The sequence below is a fragment of the Giraffa tippelskirchi genome, chromosome 5 (assembly GCF_054371585.1).
Source record: "Giraffa tippelskirchi isolate mGirTip1 chromosome 5, T2T-mGirTip1v1.2.pri, whole genome shotgun sequence".
Lineage (NCBI taxonomy): Eukaryota > Metazoa > Chordata > Mammalia > Artiodactyla > Giraffidae > Giraffa > Giraffa tippelskirchi.
Window position 1 is genome coordinate 123,770,930 of NC_137279.1, and position 13,746 is coordinate 123,784,675.

Genomic DNA, 13,746 nt, shown 5'->3' on the forward strand with positions numbered 1-13,746 from the left:
ATAGACAATAAAATATTTCACACCTAAATCAGAGAAGAAATTTTTGTGCCTTACTATCTTTAAAATGAGAATAAAAAGTTTCTACCACATCAGATTCTCATAAAGACATAGTGCATTAATATTTATGTCTTCCTCACTGAGTGGTTATGAAAAATAAGTGGGTTAGTATTTATAAAACACATAGAATACAGCTGGCATATAGCAACTCCTACATATTTACTAAAGAAATTAAAACAAATATAAATATTTTTTTACTGTAAGCATATATTATTACATAAGTTTGAAAGGCAGTTATTAAAATTGTTTTCCCAAACATTAAAAAAAATGACTGGTACATTTCCAAAATTCTGGTTGGCTTTTTTCAGCCAATTTAAAATTAATTTATTTCCAAGCAGACCTACAACAAAGACAAGGAACCCAACCATTTTCTCAGTGGAGAAGGAAATTTCAGAGAGACCAGAAAATCAACTGTTAGTATCCAGTGTGATCATTACTTTCATAAAGGAATCCACAGGGTGCTCTGGAAGATGAAAATGGTAAGAACCAGGGGGCTCCATGAGAGACATTGGAGATGAATTCTGCAGCTCTTCAGGCAAGGGAAGATCATTTTGGAATACACAGAGGTTGAAAAATGATGACCTGGTCACAGAACTACAGAGCTCTAGAGTCGGTCAGTTGTTGCAGCTGGAGCTGGAGGAATGCAGTAGGCAGGGGCCAAGTTCAAAGGCCATTGTACTGTATGCCAGTTCTCCTTTTAAGCAAGAGAATGTCGTAATCACTTATGGGTTTTAAAAAGATCGGCAGGATTGTGTATAATACTTAAAATTTTTTTTGTGCTGAATGCAGTTTTCTTTTACTTAAATTTTTTTTGTGCTGAATGCAGTTTTCTTTTACGTAGGGTAATCAACATAGATTTAACTATGTAAAAGGAATGAATATTTAAATTTAAAGTATGCTTTAAAGCTTTTGCTTTTAAATAAGGAGGAGTGACATTATTTTTATAAAGTGAAGCTTTTAGACAAATTTTTATGGGCTCCACACATGAAACTAAATACTAGTACCAATAGGAGGAAAATTCAAGGATGGTGATTGCTGTCCATATTTGTTCTTTTATCACCTCAAGTATTGCAATAACTGTTGCACTTACAAAGACAAAAATACTGGACAAAATTCTCTTTTACATGAAGTAAGTCCTGTATATTTTTAAATCAATATCTTCCATACATATTTATACAAATGTTCTTTTTCATGATCAATATATTCCACATATCTGGGAATTGTATTTTATTTATAGATTATACTGTTTGACTTTGTTTCTCTTTTACATGTTTATTAGAAATCAGATAAAAATCTGCCAACATTACTATTATTCTTATATTTTTTCTGAAATTACCTTCAAATTCATAAATTATAAAGCTTTTTCAGTACTGAAATTTGCTTAAAATTTTGCTTTAAAAGCATCTATGACTAATATAAATCACTTTTTTTGGTTGGCCTTCCTAAGGGGGCTTCACTGACATTAAGATAAACATATAACAGGTGTTTCAAAGTTTGAAAATATAATTTGCACATGATATGGATATGTTATGAAAAAGAATGTCTTCTTTCTAAGAAGCCTGGAAGGATTCTCAATATAAATCAAAGAGTTTATGACACTACTGGGGAAATAGTCCAGGTGAAATAAGATTATTGAGCAGTAGGAAAGCTATAATAAAAACTGTCAGTACTGTCACCCTGCTCTCTCTAAGGTCTGTGAAGGATCAAAAGCATATTGAGCATCATATAACAGCTGTCTGGAATGGGAGGGGAACCACAATTTTCCTCAGCAACAATATGCTGATTTGAAAAATAATTGCATATGGCTTGTTGTAGTTAAATTAAAAATAGCAGGTTAGACTGTAGATGTATTGCAAATCATGGATTTTTCAAAATGACTACATGCTTAACTAAACACGTTGTTGTTGTTGTTAGTTGCTCAGTCATGTTCGACTCTTTGCGACCCATGGACCACAACCTGTCAGACTCCTCCATCCGTGGAATTTTCCAGGCAGGAATACTGGAGCGGGTTGCCATTTCCTTCTCCAGACTAAGCATGTGATTGATCTTTATTATGAGTGTATGTGATTGCATGTATATTCAGTCAGTTCAGTTCAGTTCGGTCGCTCACTCGTGTCTGACTCTTTGCCACCCCATGGACTGCAGTACGCCAGGCTTCCCTGTCCATCACCTTACACAAATTTAAATGGTATATAAATCATAGATATTTTCTTAATTGTAAACAGTTATCTAAGGAAATATTTTATTTGTTCATAGATAGCATATTTTGTTAGGGCAAAGTGCTACTCTACCCTGGAGGGTAAGAAATACTCTGTTACCATCTCTTCAGGTGGTAGCAATGGAAAAGGGAGAGGGAGAAATATGCCCAACACAGGCATTGAAAATACAGAAGTACTGGCAGATAATATGTGGTTCAGCAATCATCTTTAATTTAACTTATTTTGGGGAGGAGAATATGTTTGCCTCATACTATTAGCATAAAGAAACAACAAGAAGCCTTAAGAGGAAAGGATTCTGTATAAGTAACACTGGATCACTGATGAGATTGACATGCATTTTAGCAGTTTGATCCCTGAAGAAATGCAGTAACGGGAATTTTCAATAAGCATCTGTGAGCAACTGTACATGTACCAGAAAGCATAGATGTGGAGAACCAATGATGGGTTGTTCTCTCTGCCCTGGTTATACCCATAGGCTGTTTTTTTTGTTTTATTTTTAATGAATGATATGAGGCAGTAGATGTTCTTTTCCCCTCATTCCATCCCCTCATTCCTATCATTCATTCCTGCCATATTACTGGGCAGGTAAAATGCACATTGTGTAGTAGCTGCTATGTGGACTATGGAGAACCACGTATGCATCCAAAACTTGGTCTCAGTGTTAAGCTCTGGTAGACTCTTTGGTCCATGGTAAAATCCTACTTATTCTGAGGTCTCCAGCATAAGTATCTGTCTGAGAAGGCTCTCTGATTTTCCTGAAATGTAAATACTCTTTGCTTATTCTGAAATCTCATAAGGAGAAAATGAAGATTTAAAGCATATGTTTATGTTGGTCAGAAATCCACTATGTTTAATATATGTAAATAACTATAAAACATTATACTGTGATTCCTCACTGACTCCTTTAACGTTAAAGGAGAGAAAGCAATACATAACTTCTCAGAGCATTTTGAGAATTTTAGAGAATGACTCTTAAATAACTAAAAGAGTACATACTATTTGGAGTAAGTGTTTAATATTTTAACATTCTCATAACAGACCTCTGAAGTACAAATTATTATCTCCATTTGCATATGAGAAAACGGATCCCCAGAGAGGTTAAGTCATTTGCCTAACGTCTTAACACCAGTAAAGCTAAGTCAGAATTAAATGTGGACATCAAAACCCAGAACTGGTTCTCTTAATCACTATGTTGTGCTTTCTGGGTTAATATAATTACAGGCTATGTACAAACAAGGACATTTGATTATTTAGTAATTAATATTTGTGTACATGTAAGTCTAGGTGTGTGCACACACACTATGTATCATACATATATGCTTTGTATTATCTGACTTGTTTGTGCTGGCTATATTTCATATAAATAAAGTAACCCAGACCACCTGGCCTGCCTCTTGAGAAACCTGTATGCAGATCAGGAAGCAACAGTTAAAACTGGACATGGAACAACAGACTGGTTCCAAATAGGAAAAGGAGTATGTCAAGGCTGTATATTGTCACCCTGCCTATTTAACTTATATGCAGAGTACATCATGAGAAACTCTGGGCTGGAATAAGCACAAGCTGTAATCAAGATTGCTGGGAGAAATATCAATAACCTCAGATATGCAGATGACACCACCCTTATGGCAGAAAGTGAAGAAGAACTAAAAAGCCTCTTGATGAAAGTGAAAGAGGAGAGTAAAAAGTTGGCTTAAAGCTCAACATTCAGAAAACTAAGATCAGGCATCTGGTCCTATCACTTCATGGCAAATAGATGGGGAAACAGTGGAAACCGTGGCTTTCTTTATTTTTCTGGGCTCCAAAATCACTGCTGATCGTGATTGCCGCCAAAGGATTAAAAGACGCTTACTTCTTGGAAGGAAAGTTATGACCAATGTTGACAGCATATTAAACAGCAGAGACATTGCTTTGTGAACAAAGGTCCATCTAGTCAAGGCTATGGTTTTTCCAGTAGTCATGTATGGATGTGAGAGTTGGACTTTAAAGAAAGGTGAGCACAGAAGAATTGATGCTTTTGAACTGTGGTGTTGGAGAAGACTCTTGAGAGTCCCTTGGACTGCAACGAGATCTAACCAGTCCATCCTAAAGGAGATCAGTTCTGGGTGTTCATTGGAAGGACTGATGTTGAAGCTGAAGCTCCAATACTTTGGCCACGTGATGTGAAGGACTGACTCATTGGGAAAGACCCTGATGCTGGCAAAGATTGAGGGCAGGAGGAGAAGGGAACAACAGAGGATGAATGGTTGGATGGCATCACCGACTCAATGGACATGAGTTTGGATAAACTCTGGGAGTTGGCGATGGACAGGGAGGCCTGGCGTGTTGCAGTCCATGGGGTCGCAAAGAGTCGGAGATGACTGAGTGAACTGAACTGAACCCTATCCAGCTGCATGACTTATCATTATCTCATTACTGCAAGGTGGAGGAAGCTCTCTATCTTCTTCTTGAATATGGCCATCTTCTTCAATCACTTTGAATACTCTCAGTCTCTACCATCTTTAAGGTGAATAAAGAATGGTTTCTAAGAGAGTTTTGCCAAGGACACCATCCCTCCAGGACATAAAGAAGGACTTTTATCTATAGTATTCTCTGGTTTTTTGATCAAATTATACCTCTATTATAGCTGCAAGTGCAAGGATCAAATTATATCATAGATTTTAGGTCCTAGATATCTACTGGGCAGAGAAACATTTAATAAAAACTATGGTTTGTTCTGTATTCATTGACTTTAAGTGCTTTTGTGTTACTGACATATTTTTAAAAACTTGTGAATGTGTAATATTATTTCTAATAGTTGTCATATAATAACATTCTTTATTCTATTTCAACAATTCAGTTTGTAAGTTATGACCTTGTACTCTTTGAATAACTTTGTAGCAGAGAGAAATTAGAAAGGGGGTCATTGTTCCTTCACTGCTATAACCTGCATTTGGCAAATAAACATATTTTCTTTAGATTTTGGGGTGTGTATGCTAAGTCAGTTCAGTTGTGTCCAACTCTTTGTGACCCTGTGGACTGTAGCCCTCCAGGCTCCTCTGTCCATGTGATTCTCCAGGTCAGCGTACTGGAGTGGGTTGCCATGCCCTCCTCCGGTGGATCTCCCAACCCAGGGAGCAAATCTGCATCTCTTTTGTGTCCTGCATTGGCAGGCAGGTTCTTTACCACTTCTGCCACCTGGGAAGCCCTTAGATTTTGGTATTGGTATTTAAATCTTGATTTGTTATTTAATACTTCAATCCTTAGTTTCTTTAAGCCCCAGTAGATTCTGAAAACTTTGACTGACTCCACTTCCTTTAATCATGCTTAGTTCTCTTTTCATATCTTATTAGTGCTGTCTTATGTATATGTGCATGATGTGTGTTTATTTTCTTACAGTGACTTTTCCTGCAGCTTATAATATACATTGATTCTAACACATTCATCTTATTACACTTCTGTACAGCAAAAACAGAAATTTAAGTCTGATTTGCTCTAAGAAAGAGAAAAATCTAAGTTTAAGAACAATATTCTAAGATACTCATAATGATGGTCTCTTTGTGTAGTAAAATACAACAATATGTTTAAAATTTTCCAGGTGGTACTATGTACGAAGTTCTTATGGAAGTGTCTTATTTGCTTGCAGGATAAGATGCGTGCAAATTAATGGCTTCTTACGCTGTTGAGGTTTTTGTGGCATACAAAGTTTTTTAGAAAACTATCTTTCCAGTAGATAAGTCTGTATCAAAGCTGTTTAAAATTGTATAGAATTAAACTTCAAAATTGTGTAATATCATAAAACTCTAATATTTTCATTTTGACTTGAGAAGTCTCGAGGAGAGACTTCTGGTTAAGACTACCTTCTGCTTTTTTTTTTTCTTAAACTAAAATTGGACTCCAAGAGAGAGGATACTATAGCTTTCTCTAGCTGAAACTTCTTAACTGCTTGTTTTTCTCAGTCTTCAAATTACTGTGGCAAAGAGGCACTGATGATGCCAAGGGATAAGGTCAGTAAAATATCACCTTTTAAAATTTTAACCTGCCTTCAGACATGAATGGACTAATCCTGAGTATAAGATGATAAATATGTTCTAGTAGTTCCTTCAGCTGCCTTAGCCACTTGTATCATGATGCTTCTGGGAGATTTCTGGAACCTCAGTATTTTCATCTATGAAGCAGAAATAAAAGTAGTCTTATTAATATTTAAGAATTAGTTACATATGAATATTAAAAATGAATATTATTTTTTTACTTAGAGTTCCTTCATGTAATTCAAATTATGCAGAAAATGTAAAATATACTGTTTTTAGCCCTTAGTATTAGAAAACCAATAATTTTCTCTGTCAGACCATAGAAAGATTATAGAAAAGTTTGTATCTATATTATATTTCTGTATTTATGATCATCCAACAAAATGTTTTGAGCACCAGTTGTGTGAATTGTGTACTATTCTAAATGTTGCTTCTTTTGAACTCTCTTGAAATACCCACATATGAATGGAAATTTCTAGTGGATAAATAGCTTTACTTAAAAATATTTTTGTTGTTAACCATCACGATCAAATATATATTAAAAGCCTTAAATCATGAACATCATTGGTGTGGTTAAAAAGGCAGAATGGTGCACAGGATGAAAAATTCAGTTACTGTAAATAATTTTACCATAGCTTTCCAACCCAGTGGAGTGTAGAAACTAGGCCAAGATGCATATTGCTAATTGCTAAGTTGCTTCACTTTTGTCCAACTCTTTGCGACCCTATGACCTGTAGCCCACAAGGCTCCTCTGTCCATGGGATTTCCCAGGCAAGAATCCTGGGGTGGGTTGCCATATCCTCCTTCAGGGAATCTTCCTGACCCAGGATTCGAACGTGAGTCTCTTACATCTCCTGCATTGGCAGGTGGCTTCTTTACCACTAGCGCCACTTGGGAAGCATATTAGAGGTATTAAAAGTTAGTTTCAAATATGCATGAGTTAATAAGAACTTGTGGTGTAATCAGAGAAACAGAGAAGTATAAGAATGGCTGTTAATGGAATATTGAGAAAGCAGAAATAATTACTTTGAGCTGAGAATGGGCCTTGAGTGTTTGATGTATCAGAACATTGGATTGATGTCATGTTTTAAAGATGCCAACCATCCTTTTTGGGGTCCTTTTATTAAAACCATGTATGGGTACCAGATATATCACTGAGTACCAGTGATATAAGCTGTGAAACTTAGACATAGGTATGACACTTTTAACCTTCATTTCCTGATTCACACTCCTGTTCAATCTGATTCTCCATTCTGCCTGGTTTCAGTAGAAATTATTGTGAAGCTAGGGAAGGATATTAGACTATAGATTTGCCTACACTGGTATTACAGGGTAGAGCAGTTACATTGTGTACCCATTGCTGCATTTGAATTAGTTAGACCTTCCAGATAAAGCTGCTGAACATCAAAGATCTGAGGAAAACCAACATCAATATTAAAATAATTTTTAATGTAAATGCTAACTTCTTTGTTAGATTATATATAAATTAATATAGATTATACATAATCTTATGAAACAATGCTGGCTTGATTGAACCAAAGTATAGCAAAGAAAACTCAAAGACAGTGCAATGTGAGGTTTAAAGTCTTTCAAATCTATTTGTGTGATTTTTTTTTTTTTACTGGCGAAGAAATTATTTAAACTCAAAGATTAGAAAATTCTTTAACAGGCCTAGGTTACTATTCCAACTGTTATGGATGCTTAACAATAAAAGAAGCAAGTGTCTATTCTTAAATGTGTGAAGGATGAAATGCTGCTGCTTCTGTTACTCACTATAATGTTTTTGGTATCATAATATAAAATAAAACTTTCCAGCCTTACTGATATTTGGGGAGCGGAATCACAGCTCTCTTTCCCTAGAGAAAGATACGAATAAATATATCTTTAATAGTTTTTGTCCCTTAAATAGTGGTACTAAATTTTTCATACATTTTTTATGGTGATGTTGAATCATGAAGAATTAACATTATTAAAGATTCTATATTTTGCTTTTTAATGAAATCTATTGTCATGTTCTCTATTAAATATGAAAATGAAAGAAGTTCATCACTAGGAAAAAATCTAAGATGTTTTATTGCTTTAAAATAACTTAATATACTCCTTATAAATGTAATTATTTGGGGATTAAAAATATTACATGAATGTTTATCAGAGTTAACTTTTGCCTCTTACAATGCATTTCAAAATAAACTGCACTATAAAAGGATAACTTTGAAACATACAAGGGGAATTAAATGACTGAAGATAAAAACAAGCATAATTTAAATGTTAACTTCTAACGAAAAATTTATGTAGAACTGTGGTTTACAATAATTGTTGACATATTCCCCTAAGTACTGTGTCTGTGGTTTTTCATGGTATCAATCATTTAAAGCAATTTAGGTAATATCATTCTGACATGCATTTCTGCTATTTTATTTACACCATTTGCCTACATCAGTGCAATGCAGTACCTTTCTGATTTGGTACAGTAAATGCACTCTGTAATATCTATTATGGCTTGGTCAAAGGATAATTTATTGTCAAATAGAAAAATAGGTCAACACTAATGTCACTTGATGATCAACCCCCCCCCAAGTTTAATAAAACATCTCACCAGTATGCATTCCACTGCAGTGGTTGATATTTTATTAGGACTACCTGGCTATAGCAGTAGTGTAATTACTGAGCTGTCAGAGTGATAAGTGGGATTAATGGCAGTCTGATGCACTTTAGTCTGCAGAGCGCTTAGAGAATTGCAAGATGGTATTATTATCAGAGTCTGCCCATTCTGGCATATTCATGGCACCAAAGAAAAAAAGAATGCTACAATTCAGGTTTGCGTTGCCCTGCCTCATTAACATCTGACATTTCCAACAGCTGTTATTTGTGAACTAGCTCAATAATAAAAGGAGAGTTATTTGGTAAAGAGGCTTAATAACCACAACTAAAAATCCTTACGTTGTCAGTGCTGTTGAGTGAATCTGTTTATGTTGAATTTAAGATTACTCTGGAAGAACAGAAAAATACACTTTGCATTAATTTGGCTCATTCATACCTGCTGACATTATAACTTTATTTTTAAATTGCCTTATATTTAAGTTGGGTGTTAGAAAAAAGAAAAGCCAAAAACCTGTGCCTTATTAGGGATAGCCAGAATCCTCTATCTATCTGTCTGTCTGTCTATCTATCTATCTGTCTATATCTTTATCTATCATAAGTATTTTTGTTGTTTTGTTCTTGTGAAATTGCAGATGTTTAAAAAACTGTCAAAATGACTTTTACAAGTCAGAAGATATTTATTATTGCATATTATTATATAGCTTTTTATTTTAGCTACTTTATTTTACCTCATAATAGGACATCCTTTCAAACACTATTAATGTACAACATGTTTATCCATGTGAAGTTAACACATATAGGTATCACTTATATGTTATATTTCAGAATCGAGGGCCAAATAGACCACAATTTTTTTTTTTTCTCTTTGGATTGTTGTGCTACTGATCATACTTCCAAGAAATTCTTTTTAAACTCAGTGACAATGTTTTAGGGGAAAAAAGTCTTTAAGTATTAGAAGATAGGAATTCAACTAAATGATAGCTGTGAATCTAACAATGGTATTTAGAGAAATGATAGGGAAGAGGTTTAATGACTGCATTTCAGAGAGGACAATTGATTATGAAAAGCCTTCGGTCCTCATTGTGTAAAATTTAATTTAGAGAGAAGGCTAAGGGCACAAACCAGGGAAAAGAGATCAGATTTAAAAACAAGATATTAATTAGGTACTGAGAAATTGGTCCAGACAATGAAGAGGACTCTTTGATTGACAAAAAAATGACAAGGAGACTGGTATTGTTTTCTCAAAGGAAATGAACCAACGTCTTTACACATGGAAGTGGATAGAAAATGAGCTTGCTCGTCACCTTTGTCACTGAGCAACGTGGGACTCATTCTGAGTGAAATTCTCAGAGAATTCTCGTCGTCTGACAAATGTGACAATGATATATCTTAAATTTTAGGTCACCAGCCTAATTTCTCTCTATTCTCACTCTCACTTTATGCCAGACCTGATTCCATTAGTCTACCTACCTTGTCATGTTCTTTTCTCTCTAGTCCTTGGCACATACTGTTTTTATGTTTTGGTCATTTTCTCGAGTGATCTTCTGCTCTAAATCCCACCCTCCTTCACTTGCCTAATGCTCTCTCATTCTTCAAGTATCCCTTTATGTATTATTTCTCCCAATAAGCTTTGCCTGACTCTCTCCCTCCTGGACAGCTGTTCCTCTTACAGGCTCTGTTAGCTTGCTGTTTCTACCCAAATTCACACTGACCACATTGACACTACAAGTGCCTTTTATACGTTTGAACTTCCTCCAAACTGCAAGGTCCGTGAGAGCAGGGCCATGGTTGTCCTTTTCATCATTTTTATAACCTCATATCCCAGGTTCTAACATGTAACAAGGGTTCATTAAATATTTATCAAATGAATACACAAAAAGTATAAGAATGTAGAAATTAAGGAGCATTCTAGCCAGTGGTTTCAGTCCTGAAGTAGTAATTATAGAATTGTGATTCTCACTGTGTGGCTCCAATCATGTTTATCAGAATCACCATAAAGGGCAGTCGTTGGGAGTTGGGGAGTGGCGGCAAAGTGCAGATTCCCAGGACATTAACTAGAATCCGCCTGCCAATGTAGGAGACGTGGGTTCAATCTCTGAACTAGGAAGATCCCCTGGAGAAGGAAATGGCAACCCACTCCAGTATTCTTGCCTAGAGAACCCTGTGGACATAGGATCCTGGTAGCCTTCAGTCTATGGGGTTGCAAAGAGTCAGAAACAACTGAGCGACTAAACAACAAGGGCCAATAACTCAAACTCAAGAGGGGCTTCTCTGTAGAAATTATGGCATTTATCAGGCTTCCCAAGTGGTTCTTAGGCACATTAAAGTCTGAACATGTCTCTGGTCATTTCTCCAGGAAGCAAATTCTGATATGAAATTAGTATATGGAAAGTTTATTAGAAGGTATACATCTATATAAGAGTGATAGAATCAAGATTGGACAGACATAGCCACACTAAAGGCTGCAGTGCATCCCTGAATACTTGTTACCCAAGCAGGGGCAAGGAGAATGGGTCTTTACTTCCTGTCAGTGACCTGTGATTGGAAACTCGCTGCCCCTGGGAAGGGATCATGACCTTGGTTCAGCCTATTTTCTTTACCTGAGGGCACAGCAGCTGGGAGAATAAATGTTTCAGTCTGGAAGGCAGGGGATCTGGTCTATGCATTGCAGTATCTACTACAACGCCCACTTGCTATGTATATAGTGTGTATGTTAAAGAAAAACAAATTGGAGAAAGGGAGGGATGATCAGAGAGGAAAAAGGAGTCAGGGAAGAGAGGTGGGAGGATAAGTGGAAGGGATAAAGGGAGGAAGAAAGGAATTTACAAGTCGCAAAAGGAGATCTTTTTCTTTGCATTTGTGTAATAACTACTGTCTAAAAGACATACAAAGCTGTTATCATAAAAGATTCTATTCTCAGGACTTCCCTTCCAGTAGTCAAGACAATGTGCTCCCACAGTAGGGGACACAGGTTAGACCCCAGATCAGGGAACTAAGATCCTGCAGTATGTAAATAAATTAAACAAACGAACAGCAACAGAGAAAGACTCCATTCTCTAAGCATTATCAGTGCAATGAGAGATCCAAAAAATACTGATTTAGTAAATGGATGAATCATGTATGTTAAGTAAATATGATCTTCTTAAACTCTAGGAGGAACACCAAGAGAAAGGGTAGCTATTTCCCTGAATGGTGCTATATTATACACCTTAGGAAGTGTGCAAAAAGTGAAACACAAGTACTCTATGTTTATTGCTTAAACAATTTTTGTTCCTAAAAATAATATACTTTTATTTGTTCTTACAAGACACTCACTCTGAATGTGTTTAGGGTAGAGAATATATAGAATGTTACTCTACAGTTTCTTTAATTCAGTTATTTTATTCCCTAGATGCCTGAAATGTGCAGATGCCCCCTGTCAGAAGAGCTGTCCAACAAATCTAGATATCAAATCGTTCATCACAAGTATCTCAAACAAGGTAAATTTGGATTTAGCTCTGCAAATGAAAATTAATAACAGCCTTTGATCTTGTTCTCTATTATTACCATGATTAAAGCATAAAGCTTGTCTTAGTAAATTAGGTTAAACTATTAAAAGTATGATTTCTGTAGGCATGTGAGAATGTGGCACATTTTATTAATTAGTCTCTTCCTAGTTGTGATAATGATTATTGTGAAATCCGTATTCATTGTTTATTATCTTAAAAATTAGTTTGTGGTGAATTGAATCATTTTTTAATACAAAGCATTCACTGAATAGATTGTTCTAGCTTAAGCATGCTAATGCTTACAGATAAGAACTGTCATTGATTATCAAAACACATTTCAAGTTTGATATCTGTTTTAAAATGTACTTTAATATTAACTCTAGGGCACTGAAACAAATCAAAGGAATTTGTCTAAGACTTGGAGTAATTCATAGAGACTGATAGCGTTTTACCCAAAACCCCCACAACAGCTAAAAAATAGAAAATAGACTTTTATGGACATTAGTAAAAAAAAAAGGAATTTTGATCTTTATGTTGTTTTTTTAAATCAATGTAAGGCTAAGCCCAGTTTTTAGTAAACAAGAGAATGGTTGATTGATTAAATGATTAATAGTATCTTTTGTTTGTGAAAGAAGCATTATGAGCTCTTAGCCAAGGATCCTATCCTTTAACTACTGAGCAAAAACTGAAGGCATCTTCCCGTAAGGATGTAGAGATTGCTTCTTTTCACAGGATTTAGTACTTATATGCTAAAATGCTGCTAAAATCCAGTAGGTGCTCTTTCAACTACCTGGTACCTTTTTACATATAAAGATTATTTCTCAGTATGTCAGTGATTTAAAAATGTTGTAGGAGAAAAATTATAAGTTTATATAGCTTTACGATTTCAAAAGAATTCAAGGTTATTACTTAGATATAGGACGTGGTATTAATCTACATGATCAGATTTGAAGTCCACGTTGAATTTTTGCATTGAACCCCTGTGAACCCAAGGAAAATGACTTATCACTTTACTTTCATTTATGACAGAAGCATAGCATCTGTCTTACAGGATGGTGGTGTGAACTGAATAATATTTTCATGTGAAAATCTCTGATATTGCAATTATTCAACAAATATTTTGTTGATGTGGAATTATTGTTTTTTCTATTCATTCAATATGGCAAATACTATATAAGTGATTTCTATTTTTGTTTCTGGTGTTACTTACTGAGCATCTACTATCTACCAAACTCAGTAACACATACTAGGTGAAAAAGGATCCCTGCTATGACCTTGCCTTCTGGAAATTATAACTCTGAGCAAAATCAGATAAATTAAAAAAATAAAACAACACAAAAACCTACCGATAATTCAGTGTGATTAATGCTG

The 13,746-nt window shown here is 35.2% G+C and overlaps 1 protein-coding gene across 4 annotated transcripts in view; it reads left to right on the top strand.

The window, feature by feature from the left end:
- The window catches only part of DPYD (dihydropyrimidine dehydrogenase), a 913,720-nt gene that overhangs the window by 204,510 nt on the left and 695,464 nt on the right, over positions 1–13,746 (top strand). For all 4 annotated transcript variants that reach the window (XR_014054766.1, XR_014054765.1, XM_081493632.1 and 1 more), the window contains exon 4: positions 12,279–12,366. Coding sequence is in view for 2 of the 4 variants with exons in the window: in XM_081493632.1 (XP_081349758.1) it covers positions 12,279–12,366 (88 nt within the window). In the remaining 2 variants the exon portion in view is untranslated. The remainder of the gene's footprint in view (positions 1–12,278; positions 12,367–13,746) is intronic.